General features: G+C 51.3%; 1 protein-coding gene across 1 annotated transcript in view; it reads left to right on the forward strand.

Moving 5' to 3' along the window:
• The window catches only part of NUGGC (nuclear GTPase, germinal center associated), a 53727-nt gene that overhangs the window by 16901 nt on the left and 12270 nt on the right, over positions 1 to 24556 (forward strand). The window contains exons 7-22 of the mRNA XM_088148756.1: positions 510 to 5610; positions 6834 to 7974; positions 8925 to 9150; positions 9361 to 9573; positions 10930 to 11136; positions 11349 to 11530; positions 11873 to 11990; positions 12313 to 12411; positions 12550 to 12669; positions 12839 to 13031; positions 16268 to 16401; positions 17400 to 17600; positions 21731 to 21879; positions 23400 to 23559; positions 23736 to 23844; positions 24346 to 24479. Coding sequence (XP_088004882.1) covers positions 510 to 5610; positions 6834 to 7974; positions 8925 to 9150; positions 9361 to 9573; positions 10930 to 11136; positions 11349 to 11530; positions 11873 to 11990; positions 12313 to 12411; positions 12550 to 12669; positions 12839 to 13031; positions 16268 to 16401; positions 17400 to 17600; positions 21731 to 21879; positions 23400 to 23559; positions 23736 to 23844; positions 24346 to 24479 — 8487 coding nt within the window. The remainder of the gene's footprint in view (positions 1 to 509; positions 5611 to 6833; positions 7975 to 8924; positions 9151 to 9360; positions 9574 to 10929; positions 11137 to 11348; positions 11531 to 11872; positions 11991 to 12312; positions 12412 to 12549; positions 12670 to 12838; positions 13032 to 16267; positions 16402 to 17399; positions 17601 to 21730; positions 21880 to 23399; positions 23560 to 23735; positions 23845 to 24345; positions 24480 to 24556) is intronic.

Below are 24556 nucleotides of genomic sequence, written 5' to 3' on the forward strand. Positions count from 1 at the left end.
GAATGCAGTGGCGCTGGCAGACCTGAGTGCGCAACAGCCCAGTGTATTCCCCATGGTGTGCCTGCCTACTCTCGTGTAACCCCCTCCTCTGTGGTCTCTCCAGTGTGCAAGGGGTGGGGGGAGGAAAAAACAGGTCAGGGACAGGAGAGATTGCCTGCAGAAGAAATTGGTTGGTTTTTTCCTTCCCCGGTTTTCTTCCTCACTTGAAAATAGGATTTGGGTAGAATAACAGTCTGTCTGGACAGCTGTTTCTAATTCACATTTGAGAAGTGTTGGAGGTGGAGTTCCACCTATTCAGGAAGCTGGGTAGGTAGGATCCTCACAGAAATGACTCCCTGGTGCGTCTGGCCTACAGAAGTGCTGTGAATACTGAGAGCTGCAGTTGCAACACCTGTAAAAGTGCTACCTTGGGGAAGCTTACAAATTCAGGTACTCCTCATATGTGGAAGAAGCTCTGAAAGACGCAGGGGCTTTTGTTGCTGATCTCTTGATTTTCTTCTTTCCTATAGCACCCCGCATTGGTTTCTGCTGGAGTTTCACATCCGGACAACCTAAACTTGGCATTTACGCACAACGTTTCTCATCCTCAGATGGCATTACCTGTGGTCCTGCCAAACCATTCCCCCCTGGCAAACTCTGTCACACAGTGTGACCACCACACTACTTTGGCTCCACCGCTGACCTCTGCTCTTCCAGCATCCTCCCTGATTACGTCTCCACTCCCCACGCCTTCTCAGAGCACGACCTCAGGAGCGCCAGAAGCATCCAGCCAGGCCAGGCTTTTTGCATCGTCTTTTTCTCCACTAAGTGCTTCTTGCAGACCAGCCTCCCGAGTTCTCCGTTCCACTTCACCTGAATACACAGTTCCTGGCGAGGACTCATTTCCTTCCGTCAAATCTTCTCCTCTTCAGGAAAGTTCAGAATCCAGCGATTCCGTTTCTGTCAGTGGCAGCAGTGAGAGTGCCGTGGAGTCCGTCATGCCTAATTCGCACCAGTTGTTTCAACACGAGTGTGCCAGCAGTGAACCTGAGAGAGCCTGCATGCATCCTCTCTTTCCTGGCCCTACCTGTTTGGAAGCTTCTCTAACAGCTGATCATGGTGGCTCCCAGAGTGAAAAACCAACAAAGGCATCTGGACCCTGGAAGGAAACACTGCAGCTCACACCCGTCTTTCAGACAGAAACCAGAGGCACTCGTGGTCGTATATTGTCTGTTTTTAGCACAGAGACTCCAGCTCTTAGTGAAACTGACCAAGATGAAGAAACGGCTGAGATGAATCTTTGCCAAAGTACTGAAGAAACTGTTGGTCACTGGGCATCTTGTGCTTCAGAACCAGACATCACAGTGCAGGAAATGGAAGGGATTAAATTGGCTGGGAGCAGCACTCAAGCAGCAAGTGGTTCCATGGATGGGTGCAAAACAAACTTCATGGAGGAACCCTTACCTAAAGCTTCCATAGAAGACGCAGATGGAGTGGAAAGCAGAGCAGTCAGTCTCTCTGTAAAAACTCAGACGTTGCTCCCTACTGAATTGGGACACACTGAACATGACTCAGCAGACGGAACTGCTAAGGTCTTTTTTACTTCTGGTGAAGAACCAATGAATGATTCTTCCACCAAAATCTTGAGTCAAGACAAATTAGATTCTGAGAGAAGAAGTGCAATTTTACCTTCAAGAAATTCATCTTGTGGGACCCAGAGTGGTGGTGTGGACTCTGCAGTAGATTCTCAACAAAATGTTTCAGCTAGTGAAGATGTGGAAATGGAATCTCCAGTAGATGCTGGCTTAGACTCTGATGGTAGAGACCTTGACCCAGAGATGGGCTCTGTGACTCCAGTGGTTGCTGAAGGCATTTGCGATAGTGTGGTAGAAATGTGTGCAGAAGTGGGAATGTGGAGTGATGGAATAAAGCCTGATGAGATGAAAGTAGCAGTAACAGAATCTTTAAAGGATGTGAACCCAAACAAAATGTCAAGTGATGATGGCATTGACTCAAAGGCACATGTGGCCAAGGAGATGCTTCTTCAGAAATTACCCAAGACCCTGGTCATTGATGAACAATTCAAGGGCAAATTCTTCAAAGAAGAAAAGGAAGGTTTGATTGAAGCTTCTGAAACAATACAAGAAACCCCCCATTCCAAAAATCTATCAGAAGCTTATGAAGATGGAAGGGATCTTGGAACAGATTTGCTGCAAGCAAGTCCTGTTTTGAGGAAAAAAGTGATTCCCGTAGATCCTTCAGAAACTTTCATTCCTGAACCACCAAGGAATTTAGGTGAACTGATTTTTGAGAAGTGCCTGTTCCAAAGCAGCAAGAGTCTCTCTGAAAATCAAGTGGGAGAAGGGGCTGTGATGGAGGAAAAATCAGAACACAAAAATCCCAGAGGCGCTGAACCCAACAAGAACTCAAACAATGAGACTGCTGATTCCAGGCTACAGACTGTAGAAGAGTTGAGGCAAAACAGTGTTTCTTCCCTGGGAATTGCTTGTGTTTCAGTGGTTGGAGTGTCAGGAGGAGAGCCGCCCAGGTGCAAAAGTGGAAGTGAGAGGCGTCAGAGTGATTCGGAGTATAAGGTTCTACCAGGGGAAGAAGAATCAGAGGTGGAAAGAAGAATAATCAGCACCGCAGCAGCAACCAGCAAAGATGCAGCCAACCAGCACCAAGAGGCTGAAGATGGCCTGGAAGAAGAGTCAAGACCCCTTACAGTGCAGGAGAGCATGAACTGCTCTGGTGCTGATGCCTCCCTCACAAGAAGCCTTAATGCAGGTCCTGCTGAACAGTCCTCTTTGGGCTTGGCAGATAGCAAGGGAGATTCATCTAGAGATGGCCTTGAAGAAGGAAGAATGTCTCACTTGGGTGGCTGTTCATTTGTGGGCACACAATTACCTTCCCAGAAAAGCCAAAATGAAGCAGGAGAGGGATCAGTGTCTAATAATAACCACCTTCTGAGTTCTCAGTGTGTCACAGAGGATGAACGGTTTACAAGTCTGAATGAGGAAGATGCAGTGAAGACTAAAGTGGAGGAGGAGGAGGAGGAGGAGGAGGAGGGTGCAAGGGCAAGTCTTGTAGCAAACATTCCTTTGGCTGAAACAAAGAGGGATTTTGATCAAAGTCCTATGCAGATGGGATCATTGAATGATTACTGGAAGCCTTGTGGTACATTTTCTGAGGGTTCCTCCTATGCGATAAACCAGCAAAAATGTCTTATACGTGTTGACCAACAAGAACTGGAATCTGATAGAGTTGAGCCTGAGAGCCTGGAAAATTATTTAGAGGTGAAATCCCAAGGAACTGATTTCAGGAAAAACGTTCTTGAAGACTCTCTTACACAAGACAGTGCTTCTGAGGAAGCCTGTGAACCAGAAGCTGCTGTTGAACAGATCAGTCTGCCTGTACCAGAAGAATGTGGGCAAGGTGTTATTTTTCCTGTGGAGAGTGGTTGGTCTAGACAAACTGCTGAGAATTCCCACTGCAATAAGGAAAGAAGTAATACTTGGCTATCCCTCCCAAGGCTTGTCATTCTGCAGCCTGGGAACGTTGCTGTGAACCTCCCAAGGGAAACACAGGATGACTCTGTTGAGTTGCCTGGTGGTGATGAATTCCATTTTCGCATTTCTACTTCTGAAGCTGAAAAAGAAGAGAAGGGCCAATGCAGTCCCTTCAAGGCAGATGGTCTTCATAGAAGGGAAACTTTATTGTTCAGTCCACTTGAACATACAGTTAATGTGTCTGAGAGCAGCGAAGCATTTAGGAAACTAACTGAGGAATCAACCATCCAAAGGCCAAGTGATCTAGCCATTCAAGAAGCCAGTGTTGGGCCATTGAAGGATACAGAGATGTTGAATGTGAACATGGAAGGACAAAACTCCCATCATGACCAAGACAATACTGTAAGAGCTATGCTTCTAGCAGCAATGGCAGATGTTGAAACACCCTCCCTTTCAGCAAAGAGTAGGCAAACAGCATCAGAAGCACTGGAGGATCAAGGTAGTGAGGAAATGGAACTTGATCCTGTAAAGGTGGCTGGTCAGCTTGCAAACTCTCCTTATGAATCAGCAGAGGGTACCAGAGTTGTCAAAGTCCTATATAATGCTGATGGCTTCATAGAAAACACTGGTCAGGATTTTGTCCAAGACAATTGGCCCGTGAGAAGCAGACTTCCTAGGCAGCCAGGCACAGCAGCTGTGGCTTCACCTCTTGGAGAAGCAGTTAAAGAGTGTCCAGGAAGTGAGATGTCCAGCAGTCTCTATTCAGGAAAAGATGAATGCCCTGAGAATACAGAAGTGGAAGTGCTAGCAGACTTGCATCAAGATATCCAAATACTGCCATGCCAAGAAAACAGTTGCCAACTGGGAAGTGGTCCAGATCCCTCTGTAGAATATAATGGGGGGTTAGGACGCTTGGAGCCCTGCAAGATCCTTTTGCAGGAGGAAGAGGAATTGAACAGCTCTTCCTCTAGAAAAAGACATCTCAACAAAAACGAGATATTAGATTTGGAAGATTATTCCTGCTGTCAAAAGAAGCTCTGCCTGGTGAATTTTGTTTCAGTTCAGGGGTCTGCATGTGATCAAGCTGCATCTCCTGTGGCACTTCCTCCTCCTTCTCCTGATTTGAAGAATATTGTTGACCAATTTGGCAAAATGATAGAGAAGTTCCTTGATCAGTACAGAAACCATATCCCTCTGTGCTCTGACAATACAAAAAGAAATGGAGATAATATTGCTCAAATAGTGAGAAATTACTTTAAAAGCAACATTTACTCCAGTGAACCAGTGACTGAAAATAAAAAAACAGAAATGCTTGCACTGTCTTCAGAAACTGCCAGTGTCATCAAAGACATAGACTGCCAGTCTGAGGGAGGTATAGTAGAAGCTGGAGAAAGCATGGGCTGTGATGGGCCCAGTTCACCCAGAGTTCAGGGAAAGGATGTCCAGATCCCTGATGACGAGTATTTGTCCCCTGGAGGTCAGTCAGCTTGGTCAGGCTCTCTCACCCAAGAACAAGGCAAATACTCAGCAGACCGCCTGCAGGAACCCTGTTTCTCTGAGGAAGAATCCTTCCCATTGGGAGTAGGTTCAAGCACCGGCTTTCCTGCTGAGTCTCAAAATGCAGTATATACAGAAGAGAACGTGGACACCTCTTCTTCTCTGGACATCACCACTAGTTCTGAAGGCCGTGAACCTTCTCCCAGTCCACACAGGAGGAATTCTGACAGATTCCAGAAAGGGGCTTCTGAAACAGCTGGCATGGTCTCTGAAGCCAGCGCAGAGTGGGATTGTTTCTCTGATGCAGACTGGTGCAGCCAAGCCTCAAGGACGCCTCCAGACACAGCCACATCATGTGAGGAAAACAGCCAGGCTCCCCCAAGGGACACAGGGCCTGACTCTGTCTGTCCCCTGGCCCTCACTCAGTCTGAGCAGGGTGCTCCAGGCCTTTGGCTAAAGGGTGGTCAACTTGATGGAGGAGACAAAGTTGATGAAGCTTCCAGCAGAAAGGATCCAGGGGAGGCCTGCGCCACTAATGAAGAGTCACCTGATGGTAATCAGAGTAGGGTGCAGATGGAAGAAGGTGTTTTCCTGCAAAGCAGCCCCGTAGGCTCTCCTCACCAAGGTAATTGCAAAAAGCACGTTTTGTTTTATAACCGGTTTAACTGTCCAGCCCTTCCCCGTCTTTGGATTCGCATGCTGGGAAGGGCGCTTCTAACCACCATGTCTAGTTGCTGGGCTGAACAAGTTTATCGTCCAGGGTGATGGAACATGCTCCGCTTGGGCATCGCAGGAGACGGTGTGGCCAAAGCAGTCGTAGCCAGAAGGCTACCTCCTCGTGTTGTGTTCTCTGCGAACCCGGGAGGAGCAGGCATGTTCATCAGAGCAGTTCCCCTGCCCCGCTCGACCAGCAGACCTTGATGTGGCTCTTCCTTTCGCTGCTTCTCCCAGTCAAGACTCGCTTGGTTTTGCTGAGGGAGGGCAGAGGAATTTCACGTGCTTGCATTACCTGCGCTGTCACTGCTAGGACGTACCACCCCAACCGGAACACTTGATCTCCCAAATACACCAGCAATACCTGACTTATTTTTTTCTGAATTCTTTTAAGCTTTAAAGGTTGCGCCAGTGTAAAATACATGCATAGCTCAGGGTTGAACTGCTGGATTCTGGGTGTTCTCTGAGTTTGTTTCCCTTCTTGCAGACATTTCATTACCAAGCCAGGTAACTTCATCAGTGCAGCAAGGAGTGGGGTTTGCTGGCTGTTTCTCTGTAGCAGGTTGTCCTACCTGCCTTGGTTAGGGTATTGTTTCTTCCTTGATGGTTCTCATTCGTCTGACACTGGTTCCTGCTCACCTGGGTACCGGTTAATACACTTGTGACGAGGAAGGTTGTGGTTTAAAAGCAAGAGCCCAACAGACCTTACAGGGTCTGATTTGAAAAACAGCAGACGGGAGAGATAACATTCCTGAAGCCAGAAAAATGGGAGGGGAAAGAAAGAGATTTCGTATGTTCTCCAGAAAAGAAGCTGTTGATTCCTCTTTCCATCAAAGTGGTGAGTTTCAAACCACCAGGGAAGAGTGTGTGTGCCCTTGGCCTTGGGGCAGCCCATTGCTGGTTGCTTAGTTTGTTCAGCGGTTAGCCTTGGAGGCGGTGGCACGCCTCTGACTTTGTGGGGGGCTGAGGAGTGGTTTCCCGCTGAGAAACACTCTCACGTTAGCTTGCTATTCCCTCTCTTTCAGGCAGGTAGACACCGAGGAAAGGGGGGGAGGGAGATGTATCTCCAGATGCTTCGTGTTACTTTCTCTGGCAAATTTGACTTTTTTTCAATTTTTAAAAATATTTCCACAGATAATATGGAAAGTGCACCTGCCGTGGGTGAGCTATTCCCCCGCTCTCCATGGAAATTCAACAGCAAAGCACTTCTGCAGTCAAGTGTGGGTCATTCTGATCCACCACTGAAAACAGAGCTGCCTTGTGAGGAACACGATTGCCAAGATGGTGGCAGAAATGGGTCTCCCTCTCCTTCAGGAACAACTTCTGTTGCCTCTGCTGTGGCTTCTGCGCAAGGGGATGACAGTCCTAAGGGCCCTTCCACCTCTCGCCACAGTCCAGCTCCTGCGAAGGGGTCCAGTTTGCTCCCGGCGAAGGAGGGATCTGCACGGGCAAATGAGCACCTTCAGAACAAGGGGGCTGGATCCTCTCTCTCTCCTCTCTCCTCCTCCCAGGCTGGCAGTCCTGCTGGAAGGGCTGTCGATGCTGGCAAGAGGGGCTCTGTTCTTGAGAAGGACTTGTGCAGGCCTGGCAGTGGAGCAGGACATGTTGGCTCCCACCAGGCCTCCCAGGAAGCTCCATGGATCCCAGGGACATCTGACTGTTTCCCAGCCCCTGTTGTCTGCAGTGATCAAGGACCTTGCAGCCCCTTGCCATTGCAGAGTAATGGGTCTAACCTGGCACAGGGTCACTCGGGAGACACATTGCTTCATTCTCAGGTTTTCCAGGAAGAAAAGGACCTGGGTGAGTTGGAAGACCAGCTTTGTCCTCACATATTGCGTCCCACATCTTGTTCTCCAGTTCCCTCGGTCTCCCATCATTCCCTTGTTCCCAAGGCCTCAGCAGACAAACTGCCAGAAAGACCTACATATCCTGCAGTTTTTGGATGCAGAGACCCTTGGCTTCCCTATCCGTTAGAGGAGGCTGGACTGGCTGAACCTTCAGACTCAGAGTGTCTGCGTGTGGCAGATGCCGTGTTGTGTCCTGCCGCACCAAAGGTTGAGGAAGGCAACTTCACCTCGAGAGACCATCCTGCTCCGAGAGAGTCCCAGAGCAGCTGCTTCCGTGAAAGAGCAGAGAGCCGCAGCCCGCTGGAGTGGGCGTCATCCGAGCAAGACATTGTGTTTCAGTTGCAGGAGTGCCAGTTGGTGCTGGGAGAAATCGCGCAGTCCTTGAGTTCAAGAGAAGGCATCGACAACGCGCATGTGGAGAAGTGGAGGTATTTTCCCCCTCTCCTTCTGTTGGGCAAGATTGAGCAGTAGCTGTTTCATCAGATTGTTGGCTTAATTTTTTATTGTTCTTGCTTTTAAAAAATAAGCCACCCAGAATTGTTTGGAGTCAGGCAGCCTCTAAATTATATAAACAAACAAATCCTCACAAATGTTAGGAAGTCATTGAAGCTTCCTGGGTATGTTTGGCATCCCTTCCAGTCCAAGCACCGACTCTACCTGCCCATGCAAGTCCAGTGCTTGCTCTGCCCAAAACTCTCTACTATAGAGCGGGAGGAAGAGTTGTGCGTCTTCGAGAACAAGCAAGTGATTCTACTCGGTGCTCAACTAAGAGTTCTGATTACGTCTGGGTCTCAAGCATTTGTAATGCCTTAAGGAAATAATTTTTTCACTTGAGGGAGTTTGGAGTTTGCTTCAATGGAGAGCCCTTCCAGCTGGCAGGCCTCTTATGGTCCAATTCTGGCACCTGTTCGCCAAGGCGTGCTGCTCTGGCCTTTGGGGAGCAGATCCAACAGAGGGCATTACTTTCCTCTGTGTTCCCTTCGGTTGCAGTTGCTGCACCTGGAGAGGGGGTTAAGGGTGAAGATCTGGCCCAGTTGGGCCAGAGAATGGCTGGCGGGCAGGGGGCCCATCCTGCAGCACAAACCGCTCGCCACCATTAAAAGAAGGTTTAGGACAGTCTAGTCCAACTTGGCATCCTTCAGGTGTGTTAGAATTGCATCTCCCAGCCAGCAGCTCTGTGGTCAGGCCCTGCTGCCAGAAATGTTGGGTGCTGAAGTCCCAGTGCATCTGGGGAGAGAAGACACTGAGGAAGGACAGAGTAGGCTAAGAGTAAGGAGATGCGGGATACTAGTGTTATCATCAGGTCCACCAAAAATGGATACTAAGCCAATGATGCCAGCGCATCGCTTGATCCTCCCTTTTCCTCCTCTCATCCAAGGGGCCAGATTGCAGTTCTCCAGAAGGCGACAGAAATGCCGCGAACGCACATAGCCGTGGTGGGGAACACAGGGGCAGGCAAGAGCTGCTTGCTCAACGCTCTGCTGGACGAGGAGGCCATGCTGCCTACTTCGGCCATGAGAGCCTGCACAGCCGTGGTCGTCGAGATCTCCAGGGCTGCCGAGGGCAGTCCGTATGAAGCAGATGTGGAATTCCTCTCCCAGGAGGTAGGCCGCCGTGCTTTCTTGGGGTGGCACCAACTCGGCAGTGGCCCTCGGCTCTGAAGAATTCGGAGGGAGCAAGTGAGCGCCGGAGGAAGTCCCTGCACTTCGCCTTGGGCTCAGCCATGGTTTTTCAAGCTGCAGAGAGGACGTCTCAGGCGCCCTTCTCTGAAGCGGGACTCTTTCTTCTGTCCCTGCTCTTGTCTCGCCCTCCAGGAATGGGACAAGGAGCTAACAGCACTCCTGGAAGACATGAAGGACAAAGCTGGCGTTTTGAAAAAACGGTGTCCGGATCGCAAGACGGAAGCTGGGGCTGCCTACAGCCGGGTGAAGGCTGTCTACGGGAGAGTGGAGGAGCTTGAGAAGCTGAAGGGCAGGCAGGAAGTGACCCAGCACCTTGGGACCGTGAAGCGCGTCTGTGCTGACACGGTGAGCAGGGCTGCTGCCGGGGCTCCCCTTGGGGATCTGGACACTCAGGCGGGCTTTGCGGGAGCAGCAGCGTCGCGTGGCAGGTTGGAACTGCTGGTGTCCTTTTATTTTTTTATGCTTTTGTTATGTGACTCCTGTGCCCCTTCAGTCCAGCCAGTTCTAAGTGGTTCAGAGTCTGGGAAAAGAATCAGAACTGAAAAATGCTGCTTTAAAAACGCGTCGACCCTTCCAGGAATTTAATCCCATTGTACCCACAGGGCCTTCTCACTCCCAGGACAAGCACACTCCCAGTTCCCTTCTCCCCTCCGTCCTTAACAGCTCCGTGCAAAAGCCAGATCTCCATCAGCCTCCTGAACGTTGCAAGAAACGAAGTGTCTGTTCCCCAGGAGAGGAGCCCCACAGAGGTGGCCCCTCTCCCTGGACCTCCCAATAGGAGGAACTCTCAGCATCTCTTCCCTCTTTGCCCACACAGGACGGGCAGCCCCTGCCATTCTCAGGCAACGCGCGTAGTGCTTGATAGGCGAAAATTAGCCCCTTGAATTGTACCTGGAAACAACGAGGCCCAGCTCCCACAGCAAAGACGCAGTGTGACAAAAGCAGTTTTTTCCTAGAACCAAATGGGAATTGCGTCCTGTATCGGTTGAAGCTTCCGGAAGGTGTTCCGGGGCAGCCCCAGCTTGAGTGAATTACAGCATTCCCGGCATGAAGTGACGCGGGTGTAAGCGACTCATCGCCGGTGTCTCCCGGTCCACAAAAGCCCGGAGCAGCGCAGCGCAGCCCCGTTCAGAGCTGAGGCTGTTCTACCCCTGGCATCAGCCCGCTTCTGGATCAGTGGCTGCCGGGCCTTCCCAGAACGGAGCCTGGCAGCCTGTAGGCGCTTCTGCTGCGTCTCCCGTTGGGCCCGGGTGGATCACACCGCGCCCCCAGCCGCCAGCGGTTCACGCAGACGTGAAATGAAATGGGAAGGGCCGGGCCTCGGAGCACCCTGTGCCAAACGGCCGCGGACTTAGTCCCTCCTTCCGCACAACCGTTGATTGGACTTGCCCGGTCCGGAGGAAGTGGCGCCACCGTGGAGTGGAGCTCCCTCCCAGGCCCTCCCGGGTGGCCCTCCCAAGGGCCCCGCAGTTTCCCGCTGGCTGAGGAGAGTTCTGCTTCCTTCGTTCAAGTCCCGCCGTAGTTAATCCCCGAGAGTGACCGTTGTGGTTCCTCAGCCGCGTCCAGGCTGGAACACAAATACAAAAGGGTGGTTTTGTACTGAGCTGCTTAAACTGTTATTAAACTGAACTACCTTTACAGTCAATGCTTGTCTTTGAAAAGTCTAAAACTTAAAACCTAATTTTCCTGCTGGCTTTCTAGGCAGCAGACTTCCGTATGAGTATTGAGAAATTTATCGATTCTCGTACTGACAATTTGCGCGAGATGAAAGGCGGGGAGTTTTGGCCGATTGTGAAATGCGTGAGGATCCGCGTTGCAAAGGCTGAGATTCTGAGGACCGGAGCGGTGCTGGTGGACCTGCCTGGAATCCGAGACTCCAACGCAGCCCGGGACGCGACCGCCCGAGGGGTAGGCTGCCTCTTCCTGCCTTTCCTCTGCGCCAGGACGGGCCGTGCTTCTGGCCTCAGCTTTGTCCCCGCGTGCTTTTGAGCCCAGAGGAGGGCCACGGCTGCCTGGCATTTTTCCTTACAGAGCCCTGGAGGCTGTATTAGTTAATTTGGGTGTAGCCAAGCCAGGAATCCTGGACCTGTTGGCAAAATGGCTGCTTCCCTTTTCCCCAGTACCTCAAGGACTGCAATGCCGTGTGGGTCACCGCCAGCATCACGCGCGCCGTGGATGACAAAACAGCCAAAGAGCTGCTGAGCGCCAGCTTTCGCCGACAGCTGTTTATGGACGGCCTGTACGGGAGCCTGGCTTTCATCTGTACCAAGACCGACAGCTTTAACATAACGGACATCGTCAGGTAGCCTCTCTCTGCGTGGGCAGGGATTCTGTGGGGGGGACGCATCTGAGCCCTCCCCCCCCCGGCCCAAGGGTACTTCCAGCCGAATCCTGCTCTTGCCCTGTAAATGGTGCCTCCTGCGTAAAATCCCAGCAGGGTTACCCAGCAATTCCAGGGGGATGACCTGCTGTTCTGCTGCTCCCTGAGGCTGTTGGCTGAGCACAGGGTGCCTAAGGGGACAGGGTGGTTGGAAAGCCTGGGATTCTGATCATCCCATTTGCACTGCTGGAAAGCTGTGCCCCGTAAAGCAGAATTCAGCAGCCACGCAGCTCTCAGAAGCACTCTTTACTCTGAATGTTGCAGAGACCTTGACTTACAAGATCAGATTTGTCCGCTAGAAGATGAATTGAGAGACCTGGAAAATCAGAAAATGCAAGCAGAAATAGAGAAGAAACACCTTTATTCACAACTGCAGCAAGAGGTCTGTAAATCACCCTCTTCTTATCCCTCCCTCCCTCCCGGGTCAGGGTGCCAGCCGCGCTGAGATACGGCCGGTGAACAGAAACAAGGGGGCTCGCCGGGCGCTGGCACCTGGCGGGTTCTTCCCCCGCCGCCACTCGGGGTCAGTGCAACGCGGCTTGCCGTGAATGTTTTCTTACAAGGGCACTTCCAGCGGTTCACGTGTATTGGGGGGGGGCATCTCATAGGTTTGGTAGTGAATGCAGGTCACATGTATGGGGAGAGGTGCCTTTTACCACCACAAGAGAAACGCACTTTCTGAGCCCCAAGAATTCTGCTTCCAGCTACAGATAACGCTTCCTGAGCAGTCGCCGAGGGAGGGAAGCGAGGCCGCAAATTCAGCCTGGCTCCAGAGACATGACATCTTGGAGAAGGAATTCAGGGTAAGTCTCCCCGCCTCTGGCCTCTGGGCCGCCTCATCTTAAGGAGGTGAACGTCAAAAGCCCCAGCGATTTTCCTCCCCCAAATCAGCAGATGGGCCAGGCGGTCCTCAGTTTCTCCCTCTGTCCTCCCCCGTCTAGATTTGTGCCTTGCAGAGAGAGAAAGAAGCAAAGCTTCGAGCCATCAGTCTGATCTGCGTTCAGGCCCGGAATGAATTTTCCAAGCAGAGGATTTTGATGGATTTCAGCGCTGGTCTGGAGGTAGGCCGGCACCTTGCCGGACCCAAGGAGGATTTGCCACCCGGCGTTTTCATTGAATGTTTCGCTGTGGCTGTTGCAGCTCTGCAGCAGCCTTGTTGGGGGAGGAATCTTATCCCCTGAAAGCAGAGGGATCTGTGGGTAAGAGCAGGGCACGTGTGGTCTTGTGCAGGAAGTGTCCAGGAGGGCCTCCTATCCTGAAAGCGAAGAAGATGGCGAAGAAGAGATGGAGGGCGGAGACTCTGCGGGCGCCCAGCCCGGGGAGCTGCACGTTTTCACAGTCAGCTCTGCAGAGTATCTCAAGCTTGGTGGGAAGTTGCTCTGCAACGGTCAGCCTCAAGTCTTCCATGACGTCAAGGACACAGGTATTGGCACCAGACGGGCCCTGGGGCGCGACTGCATGGCCGCTAGTGTGTGGCTGGCAGAGGGGTTGCTAGGGGTCGTTGCATCACAGTCCTGAACCTGTCTGTTGCGTGGTCGTTTCCTTTACGATGCCTGGGGCTGACTCTGAAGTAGGTAGAGAAGTGCAGTGAAATAATCGGTTAGGTTGCTAGAGCTTCTGCTTTGAGCCTTTGCAAGTTTCTTCCTTGGATTTAGCAGGTGGTTACTCTTCCTTCTTCACAAGGCAGGAAACACACCTGGATTTGCACAAGATGCTAGAGTAGACTAAAATGGATTTATTTTGACAATACAAGACGAGCAGAAAAAGCATATAACAGTACAGTATTAACAAAACGTAGCATCACGCTTTTCAGAAAAAGAGGAAGGGCCTGGATAGGTTATCCTGCAAGCAGAACAGCTCCAAGAAGTTTGACCAGATTGCTCTCAATTCCTCTTCCTTGCCCTCTTCAGGAAACAAAATACTATGGACATCAGCGATATACTGCTATTGGTCAGGAGTAAATTTATACTTCCGGTGCTGTATAATAATATTTTGGCGATTCCCCTTGCCCAAACATTTAATTTAGCTTAATAATCCAGTTTTGGGGCTGCCTGTCCCTGTAACGGCTTTGGGCAGCTTTCAGTGAAGTCATGTTCTAAAATATCATGTATCAAAGAAAATAAGAGGCAGCTGACCAGAAGACCTATGACAGGACCCCTCCCCCAAAAAGCAAGCCAAAAGCCCAGAGGGCCTCAAGCAGCCACCCTGCCCAAAGGCCTGGGAGAATTTGTGAACGATCAGCAGAGTGCAGATCTCATTCCCAAGGGCAGAATGCCATCGCCGAGAAGGCCTTCTTCTTCTTAACCGACAGGACCCGGAGCGTGCCCACTCCAGCTGACCAGTCCAGCAGGCCAAAGCTTACGAAGACAGGCATAGCCAGGCCTTACCCCACGAAGGGCTTTATAGGTCATAACCCAGTGCAGCTTGTGAAGCAGCAGTGGCTCTTGTGCGTGCCATGACACGCCCATCGCTGCCCATGTGGTACCCTCCGAGAAGTCCTCAAGGGCAGCGCCCTGTAGAGTGCATTACAGTAGTCCAGCTGACCAAGGCATAAGTAGCTGTCTGAAGACTCTCAGGGTGCAGGAGCAGGCACACCGGATGTAGCTGTGCAAAGGCCTTCTGGGGCAAGCTGCCACCAGTTCTTCAGTCAGGAACTGTGAGTCCAGGAGGACCCCCAGATTGCACACCTGTCTTGCCTGGGGAAGCGAAACGCCCTTAAAGTCTAAAGATGGACAATCCCCAGAATCAGGGGGGCCAAACAAACAAGGCCACTCAGCCTTGTCAGGATTGAGCCGGAGTCTCTTCCTCCCCATCCAGGCCTGCAGAGCCTCCGGGCACCGAGCCAGGACTTTGACTGCATCACTTGCTCGGCCCGGGGTCAAAATGTATAGTTAGGTATCATCGGCATACTGATCGTACCTAGCCCCAAACCAACGGAGGACCCCACCCGGCAGTTTCACGTAGGTTTGCAGTGGTTCTCCTCGTTCCAGCTGGTGGGACAGGCTGAGCTCTAGGGAGCTCCATTGCAGGTTGCCAGAGGACTTGGTCCTCTCTCCTCTGCTGCTGAACATCTGCATCAAACTTCTGGGAGAAGTAACTGATTACACATGGTTAGGGGCTGGGCAGGAAACGCGGTGGAGGACCTGGCTTGGAGCCTGGACTCTGTGAGGCCTGGATGGAGAGTAACAGGCATAGACGCAATCCCAGCAAGAGGGTTCAGAAGCCGGCAGTTCGTCTTGGACTCTGCGGGGCATGGCGCTTTCGGAGACGGAGCTGGCCCACAATTTGGGGGTCCAGGTCTCACAGCTGTTCAGAAGATATTCAGAAGGTGTTTCAGAGGAGTGCCTGAAGGTTTTGCTGCCGGAGTGGTGATACATCAGGGCCTTCTACATCATTATATTTTTCATGTTCTTTGTTTTAATATTATTTTGCTAATTGTGAGCTACTCAGTCTTCTGAACTGGAGCAGCGTATAAGCCAAAATAACAAATAAATAATAATCCTTATCATTCAGCAGAAAAGCGTTCAAAAACAATTTGAAGAATGTGTGCAAATTACAATTAGGTAAGGCTACATTTTTAACAAAACAGAGTCTGAATTAGCATTGATGTCACATCTTTGAATTGCTTTTAATTTGTTTTTTATTGTTTGCCAGATGCCTAGAATCATCTGCAAGTGGGCAGCCTTATAAATTCAAATAATAAATCATCTGTACTGCATACCAAGGAGTTAGGCAATAATTAAGAACAATTTCTGGTACAGACAAAAGGAAAGCGTGCTCGCATTGGGACACAAATAAAGCACCAAATATCCACAGATTAAATGTGGAGCCTTGATGCTCTCTGAGCTTGGTGGCTTCCTTGCAGGCATTTCATTACCCAGCCAGGTCACATCATCAGTGTGAGGGAGGTGGGGCTTGCTTTCTACAGTAGCTTGCCCTGCCGGTGTTGGTGGGGTGCAGTTTTCTCCTTGCACTTTCTTGATTAGGGTGTTGCTTTCTGCTTCATTGTTTGTCCGGTGTCAATCCCCGCTTAACTGGATGTTGGCTGCTGGAAGGGATGCGTTCCGGTCTTTTCGTTTCTTTCTTCGCTTTCTTATTGTCTCTTTTGAATGGTGTGTAAACGCGGTTTGTCTCTATGTGTCTGCTGATGGCTGATTTGTCTGAGTGCCAAGCTCCCAGGCGGAATCAGGCAGAAAATCAGGCAGAAAACAAGGAGCTACCAAGGAGAAAAGTGCACCCCCACCCCCACTGGCAGGGCAAACTACTGCATGTCAACAGGGCGCAGACCCCACCCTCCCGCGCACTGATGATGTGACCGAGTCGGGTAATGAAACGTCTGCAAGCAAACAGCCACGCGCAGAGAGCACCGAGGACTCCACATTCCAACTCTGAGCTACGTATATTTTCTTCTTTTGGAACTAGATTAAATTTCCGCATAGAACTTTGCATAATATTATCAACCCAAAAATATCAGACGGGATGTATCAATGGGCTTCTCATGATCTTCCAAATGCAGCTTCCTTCAGTAGAAATGATGCATCGGCCTGTTTCGTAGAGGGCGTTACGGTATTTGGAACCGTAACTTTTCCATGGGCTGTAAGGTTGGCAGAAGAGCTTGGGAGAACGACTCCACTCACTCCCTTTCCTTCCTCCGTCCAGAAATTCCTGCTTTGAAGAAATTTGCTATTGACACAGCGCTGAAGCACAGCATGGTGGCCACAGAGAAGGTCATCCGGGATGTGGCTTGTGTTCTAAGTCAAATGGTGAATTATCTCACCAGCCAGAGAGCCGAGGTAGGAGCAGCTTTGAGAGGCTCCCTTCCGGTAGAAGGTCGGCAGTCCAGATCGTGGCTGGCACGGGCGCTCAGCAAGCGAGGCCTGTGTCTTTCCTTATCCCAGCCTGAAAGCTTCTCTGGCACCGCCTGCTCATCTCTCAGCCCCGCCACACTTACGCTCCCTGTGGCTTTCTGCTGGCAGCGGAGGAAAGCTCGACTTGCACTGGGGCTGCCATGCTAGAAAAGGAGCTAGGAAGGGGTGGCGGGGGGGCATTTCTTCTTGGTTCCCTTGAAATTAGAGGTGCATCGAAGGTAGATGGTGGCACGACAAGCAGTTAAGACCCTGCTGTTAGATCAGGGATCCGGTGGGCCTGTATTAGGGTTGGAAGAAATAAGCTATGCTTTGTCAGTCTGGGGAGGCAGCTTAGGAGCGGGGAGTCCAGATTACGGGAAATAATGGTTTCACTGCCCCGTCAGACCCATTTGGAGTCCTGTGTCCAATTCTGGGCACCGCAAATGGAAAAAGGACGGGGACAGATTGGGGCAAGGTCGAAGAGGACCATCAAGGTGGTGAAAGGTCCAGTTCGTTGCAGCCGAAGCCTCCCTCGATTCGGCTGCTGGAAATTGCAGTAAGGTTCTCCTTAGCTTGACAGCCAGCGTCTAATCTCAGGGGCTGGGGAAGAGGGGACTTTCAGCAGGCACCGGGTCTTCCTCTCCTCCTCGCAAGGCAAAGCTCCCTTTGTCCTGGGTGTGAAGCTGCATCCTGGTCCAGGTGCGTGTGGTGGCGTTTCAGAAAGCCATCTTCACCTCGGGAGCAAAAAGATGACTCGTTGACTTGGAAGCCATGTTTTACAAAAGCGGGGACGGGGAGATGTCACCGCAGAGAATGGCTGCCACCCCGCAGGGGCTGGCGTTGTCCCGCTGCTCTGGGCTGTCGCTTGCAGGGGGCTCTTCTGTTAGGGCTGTTGCTCACTAAGGCGCTGCCGTTCCCAGCTTCGTCCCTTCCTTCTTGTCCAGGACGATGCCCACCAGGCCCAGGTCCAGGAGATCCTGCAGCAGGCCTTGCAGGGCCTTCCTGCTCTCCTCCGAGAGGCCCTCAGGGGCAGCCTCCAAGACATGCGGCACTACTTTGAGGCCCTCATCCTTGCCAGCCTGCAGAATGGTGCCGAGAAGGCCAAGCAGCTGTCGGAAACCATTGTCAAAAGCTGGGGCTTGCCGGTAAGTACTTCCTCGCCTTCAAATGCTGTCTGTGTTTGGAGCCCACCTTTCTTCGGGGATGCAGCCCCCTCCCAAGAAACTACACTGAAGTAGCCGGCATAAGCTGCTCTTTCAAAACACGAGGAAAAGCGCTGCGGCTTCCCAAACGGTGATCTTGGAGGGCATCTAGATGACCTCAAAGAAAAGCTGAATGATGACCTAGAGTAGATTCCTGTCAGGCCCAGCCCAAGAACAACGATGAGACAGCTCAGTCCAGTCCAGTTCCTTTACTCGGCAGACAGATCTTGCCAGACTAAACCTATGCTAAAGCCACTAGTGGATATACCCCGCGAGACTCCAGGGAGGGGCCAGCCTCCTCCTCCTCCTCCTCTTCTTCTCACACTCTTGCTGCGGGCTGAGAAGACGCTTGCCCCGTGCCCGCTCTGGAATGCCCTCCCTCCCTCCGGGTAGCCTTGACCCTCCATTCCAGCATCCTCCTTGCACATGCCTTCCATTACATCTCCGCACAGAGCTGGGAGGACATGATTCCAACCGGGAGTCCCTTCCAACTCTTGGGAGTCTGTGGTTTTAATAAATCTGGCCAGCTTAGAAAGGCCACTGGTGAGGCGGGAGAGGGCTGCGCCCTTCCTGCTATTCATGTTTTTTTAATTTATTTTTACTTATTTACCACATTTGTATAGCCACCCATCTCACATAGTGACTCTGGGCGGCAGACAGTAAAACCTACAATTAAAACATACTACAAAGCCAATGAAAAACTATTAAAACAGTAAACAAAAATAAAAGCAAGGCCACAAGCGGGAGAATATTACACACGATGCAGCCAACACGTGGGCTCTCTATTACCAGGGGGTCCCCAAGCTCGTTAAAGAAAACACGTTTTAAGGACTGTCCAGAAGGTTGGGGCCAACCTCACCTCGGGAGGGATGATGTTCCAGAGAGCGGGTGCCACGGCAGGAAAGGCTCGCCTCCTGGGTCCCGTCAGATGGAACTCGTTCGCAGACGGGACCCGCAGCATGCCTCTCCTGCCGGACCTGATGGGACGGGTAGATGTAATCGGGAAGAGGCGGTCCCTCAGATAACCTGGCCCCGTGCCATGTAGGCCTTTAAAGGTCATAACCAGCCCCTTGAACTGGTGCACGAAGCAGACTGGCAACCAATGCAGCTCACGGCAGAGGTGTAACATGTGCAGTCCTTGGAGCACACATAGCTGCCCACACAGCTGCATTTTGCACCAGCTGAAGCTTCCAGATGCTCTAGGGCAGCCCCATGTAGAGCGCATTACAGTGTCTGTTCGGTAGATGACTAGGGCATGAGTGACTGAGAGCTCCACAACTGCCTGTGTTGACAGGCCAACAGTGGCATATTCATGGAGATGTTCTCCTGAATTTGTCTTGTTGCCCTTTAAGCGTTTTTCTTTGATCTGTCCTGGATCTCTCATCATTCAGCTTCATTGGATTCATCTTTAATTTTCTGTCATCCCATTTGGCTCAAATTAATCAGCATGATTCCCGCTGCCTCCACCCTTAATTGGATGTGTTCAAGTAGTCATCTGCTTGAATTAACTGATTTACAAACGTGGACTTCTACGTCACTAATTTCTGCAGGTTCTAAGTGGTTTTACAGAATGCCAGATAGAGATTTAAAAAGGCTTAGATGAACATCCAGTAATGGTGCCATCCCTGGAGGAGGGCGAAACTTCCACATCTTCAGAGGCCTTCCAGGTCTTCATGACGTTTCAGAAACCCCATAAGAGGGGAGAGGGCTATCCTGGAGGAAGCTGTTTATACAGTAGAAGGAAGCCCTCAGTGAGAAGGGTTGCCCCTGGGATCCCTATAGACAGCCAAACCTCTCTTCCTGATCTCACTGGGTGCTCAGACTCAATCCAGAGACAGCAGTCTTCTATATTCAGGGTCCGAGCCACGAAGGGATTTAATGATGACACTCAGCCCCTTGAATTGCTCCAAGAAGCCAGTGCAGTTCCTGAAGTAGTGGTATTAGACAGACTTTGGTCTGCCCATAATTACCCAGGCAGCTTGGAGGTTCCAGCTGATCTGCAAGGGCAGCCCTATGTAGAGTGCACTACAGGTGTCCAGTTGCAAGGTGAAGATGGTCCTGAGTGTCCATGCATAACACTTCTTGATCCAGAAATGGCTGCAAGTGGTGCTCAGGTTGTAATTGTATAAAAACTCTCCTGGCCACAGCCTCCACTTGCTGCTCCAGCCAGAGTCATGAGTCCAGAAGAATCTCCAAACCAAACCCAGCTCCACACAGGGAGGCATGTCTAGAGTCAAAGATGGAATATTTCCAGATTCAGTAGCCTTCAAATCCACAGCCAGTTCATCTCCTTAGGATTTAACCTGACCCTGTTTTTCCCCATCCAGACCCAAACGGCCTCGAGTGGTCAGGACTTCTTCCACATCAGCTGTTTGCCAGAGTTAGAGATGTATAACTGGATATCATCCACATATTGATGATATCTCACCCCGTGTCAACTGAAGACCTCTCCCAGCAGTTTCTTGCTATTAAACAGCAAGGGGGAAAGGGCCAACCCTTGCAGCTCTGGAGCTCCCATAGATTCAGTCTCCCCATGTACTGTCATCAATGGAAACTGGCCTCTCTGGAAGGAGAAGAACCATGGTAAAATGGTGCCTCCCACTCCCAGTACTTAACTACTATGGTCAGTGATACCAAAAGCTGCCCGGAGGGGTCCCCTTGTTCATATCCCCTTCACACCATGCAGTTTCTGGATCCTGACTAAGGCCTCCAGGATCCTCTGGAGCTGCCAGCAGTCTTCACCCAAAAGGGGAGGTTGGAGACAAGGTGGTAGTTGTCTAAAATAGCTGGGTCAGATGATGGCTTCTTGAGAAGGAGATGTACCATCACCTCTTTCAAGGCTAGAGGCAAATACCACCCCCTCAAGAATGCATTTGTCCCATCCCAGACCCGACCTCCTATCATTTCCCTGGCAACTTTCCCTGGCCAGGTGGTACAGGGATCAAGTGTTCAGGTGGCTGGACAAGCTGCGCAGAGTACTCTGTCCACTTCCTCAGGATCCATACGCCAGACAAAGCCCCTGTTACCTCAGCAGGACCAGCCCAGCTGATGTCCAGCTCTGAGCAGATGTGAATGATTTTAACCCCCCCAGATGCTGAGCAAATTCTTCACAATGGCCTCATAGCAGTTCTTATGTGCAGATGTGCCCAATAAAGTTTGGGTAACTTTGAACCAAGATGCTGGGGAGTTATTTGCAAGCGCAGTAACGGTGGGGACATGGGCTCGCTTCACTGCTCTTGAATTTCAGCTGTTGCCCACGTTTGATGACATTCCTTCTTTTACACTAGCATCACTCAAGGTATCTCCTGCTTCATCTCAACACTAAAGCAAGGGGTCCTTTGGAGGGGGGCGCTCAGGAGTAATCCTCTCAAGTGCCGCCAGCAGCTGTGTATTCAGCCGGTCAATCAGATACTCTGCAGAACTGCCCAAATGCGCTTGGGAACCCTGTGGGACCCATGGGTCTGTATGGCCCTTCCTCCCTGTGGACAGCTGTGGCTTTGGAAGCTACAGACTCCAGGGAGTGATCTGACCATGACAAAGGACTGGTGGAAATAGATTGTGTCTCCCTGATCCAAGACAAAACCTACCTCTAATGTTGTCTAACCCCCTGTGTGAATTAGGCCCAGGATCACTCGGAACAGTGAGCTGCGTATATTCTCCTCTCTGCACGTCTCCAGTTCCGCAATATTCTTCTGTAGTGACTGACCTGTTGTGTCGCAGATTCGTAGAGCAGTTGAATGACTATTTTTCAGATTCTTCTGCGGGATCTGGGAGTGGAAATGGCTACAGGGTGGCCCTCTTCAGGCTGCCCCAAGACCCTTTCTGCAACCCTTCACCATCAGTTCAGGCTTCCCGCGCCATTGCGTGAAATCAGGATTGGCATTTGCTGCTTTGTTATTCTTGACAAACGCCAGTTGCTTATGTGTTTTCTGTTCTGGCATAGAGCCCCGGATACAAATCTGTATCATGAGTCGGCCACAGCGATTGTGGGGTACGCTCAGGACTTCACTCTCAAAGCGGGGAGGGTGAAATGGAGTGAGTGTCTGTGACGGAGGCCTCTTCCCCTGCTCTAGGTGTTTGGCTACCCACATTCTACCTATCGTGCAATATGCAATCACCATGGCGTTTACACCTCTCCCAGATACCAGTGTGTGGATTTCAACAGACAACTTGCCGAGCCAATCCACAGGGTCATCTCTGTAGCCTGGAACGAGGTCTTTAGGTAGGTCCTCTTCACCCCAACCAGCAGGGATTCCTCCTCTGAACCCAACTCTTCGGCTGCGCGGGGACTGAGAAACTGGGTGAAAGGCCAGAGGTTGCAAGTCTCCAGCCACAGAAGCCCACTAGGTCCGCACACCCGAGCCCACCTCCTGGCCTTGGTCGTTACTGCTGCCACCCCAAAATGTACTGCTTCCAGGAAGTGTCTCGGCCATGGTCCTCCCCTAAGCCCAGCCTCAGCAACCTGCAATGCCCTTCTGCCAAACAAAAGGTAAAAGTGGAATCATTTTGATAATGCAGCCTCCTGGCCTTTTGTATAAAGGTATGTGTTTTCAGGGCTTCCTCTTCTTTTTGTGACATAAATCAATCTCAACAGAGATAAATTAAATCAAGGGTTGTTTTTTTTTTAAGAAACTCAAAAATATGATATATGATTAATATGATATATTAATGCTCTTGGCAGACCAGAGGGTAGTGCGGGTCCACTGTAATCTTGGGAGAGAAATGGCTTTCAAGTTATATATCGGCTCCCAAGAAATCGTAAAAAGAAAAGTAAATCTTGAACTCAGTCTGAAATTACACAGAATTTGGTGCTTGTGCAGAGAAATAAAAATAAGAGAAAATCAAGTTTGTAACACTCACAGGCAAAATAAATTAAATCTCAACTCATCGCCTAACTAGAATAGTTATTTATTTCTTAGGAATAACCTGAATCCCAAAGTCCTGCTTGTTTGTCTCTGGACATTCCCTAAATTCCTGAGGTGGTTCCAGCTGCTTATCAGAGCTTTGGGGAGGTGGTTGGCCCAGCAGCTTCTTGCTTCCCGTCCCCAAGTTCTGCCTTTGTCTTCCAAAGAGTAAAATTTTATTTCTGTCTTGGGCATGCGTGCGTGCATGCGTGCTAAAGCCCGTGCCTGAGTCTGAGTCTGTGTATTCAGACTTGGACGCTGTCTGGCACTTAGACTGCCAGGGAGGCTGCGGGGCGGGGCATGTGGCCTGGCCGCTCACAGCGCCAGCCTTCCCGGAAGGCAGGATGATTACGCAAACAGGCCAGGTGGTGGTCCCATAACAGAGAGGCTGCGGTCGTGAGCAGCGTTCCAGGCTACGAAATGAAAGCAAAAGGACTCGGGGGGTCGACCAGACACGCAGCTGCAAACCTGATGTGCTTGTAGCATGACCGGATGGGGTCTGCGCTGTTGGCGGGCGCTTCCACTGATGCTCTTTCCCAGCTCTGGCTCGGGGGCAGAGGAATATTTTCCTCCGTGAGAGAAGAGAGTAGTGGTGGGGAAGGGGTCCCAGGGCTGCCTCCATCCTCTCCCCTCCCGTTGCGGGATTCCACGCGAGGGCTGCTCTTTGGGTGGGTTGTCTGTGAAAGACGAGGGTCTTGGACTCCTAGTGCTGCTCTGCCCGGGGCTTTGAAGGCGATAACCCAGGAAGCTGCTTCCGCAGAACAGGTGGCAGCAGGTGGCATAGCGCCAAGCAGACTTGGTTGTCTAACGGACCTTTGCAATTCTTTTCCCTTTGGAGCTCAAGGTTGGCAAACTCCATTGAGTGCTTCACTAAAGCCCTCCTGGATAAGCTGAAGTCCTTCTTCAAAGATCTCGAGCGTAAACTGCGCCAGCACAGTCAGGTTGCTGAAGCTGTACGTGCCATTTATGGTCAGCAGATGGAAGCGGCTCGAGCGAGGGTGAGGCCGTGGGGATGGGTGGCCGGAGGACTTCCACTGGGGGCTTCGCGGCACCGTGACCTTCTGCGAAGGCAGGAGCTCAAGGGTGGAGATCACAGGAAAGGGGAGCGCCGTGAGGGTATGTTTATGGGGCGTGGGACCCTGGCAGGATCATCACGTCCCCTCTTTCTTCCCAGTTGTTTAACTTTACCCTGGACCAGACGGGTTGCATTACGAAAAAGCAGCGGATGATCTCCCGCCTCTTGACGCCAGAGATTCAGGCTAGCATGGAACCAGCATATGCAGGTAATGTATTGCAGGGGAGCTCCCGGCATCCTGTACAGCTGGGTCCCACCCAGGGCCTGCAGTGACACCTGGTGATTTACCTGGAGGACAGTCTCTCCCTGAGCTGAATTGGGTGGGAGGGCAGGGGAGACTCGACATGCCCTACGCTGGAGAAAAGCCTAGAAGCAGCCCCAAGAAAATTGTCATTTATGGTTTAGTCTCACATATAAATCCGGCTAATAATCCTTCCATAAGAAGGAAGCTGCTCGCTTTGCATCGCTGGACACACCAGGCCTGCTGTAGGTCTGGCTTTCCCTTTGCAGGGCCTGAGGGGGAAAGAACCCCAGTGTGCACGAAGGGGAAATGCTTGGGGGCATAAGTGAGTCCACAAGCTCAGGCAAGGAAACCTGGTTGCGCCTCTGAGGCAGAGAACAGCGTGGTGCATTCGCCGATCCCCCGGGGCAGGCTTAGGGACGCCAGTTGCATGACAGGGCAGGGCCAACTTGCAAAATCCCTTTGCAGTGTGCTCCCAACTTTCTGGCCCGGGATATTTCCAGAGAATGAAGGCAGTGATGGAGGAGTTCATTCACAAGCAGAAGGACACCATCTTTGATTCAGTCATAGAGAAGCTGTGGCAGCAACTTGACCTGCTCCAGGTGAGGTTACCCCATGGTTCCAAAAAATGGCCAAGCGTTTGGGTCGACTCCAGGCATCTTGCAGGGTGGGGTCCCAG

Source organism: Python bivittatus, unplaced genomic scaffold (genome assembly GCF_059951505.1).
Source record: "Python bivittatus isolate LINGU-HERP-01145 unplaced genomic scaffold, Pbiv_v1 ctg000590_np1212, whole genome shotgun sequence".
NCBI classification, from domain to species: domain Eukaryota; kingdom Metazoa; phylum Chordata; class Lepidosauria; order Squamata; family Pythonidae; genus Python; species Python bivittatus.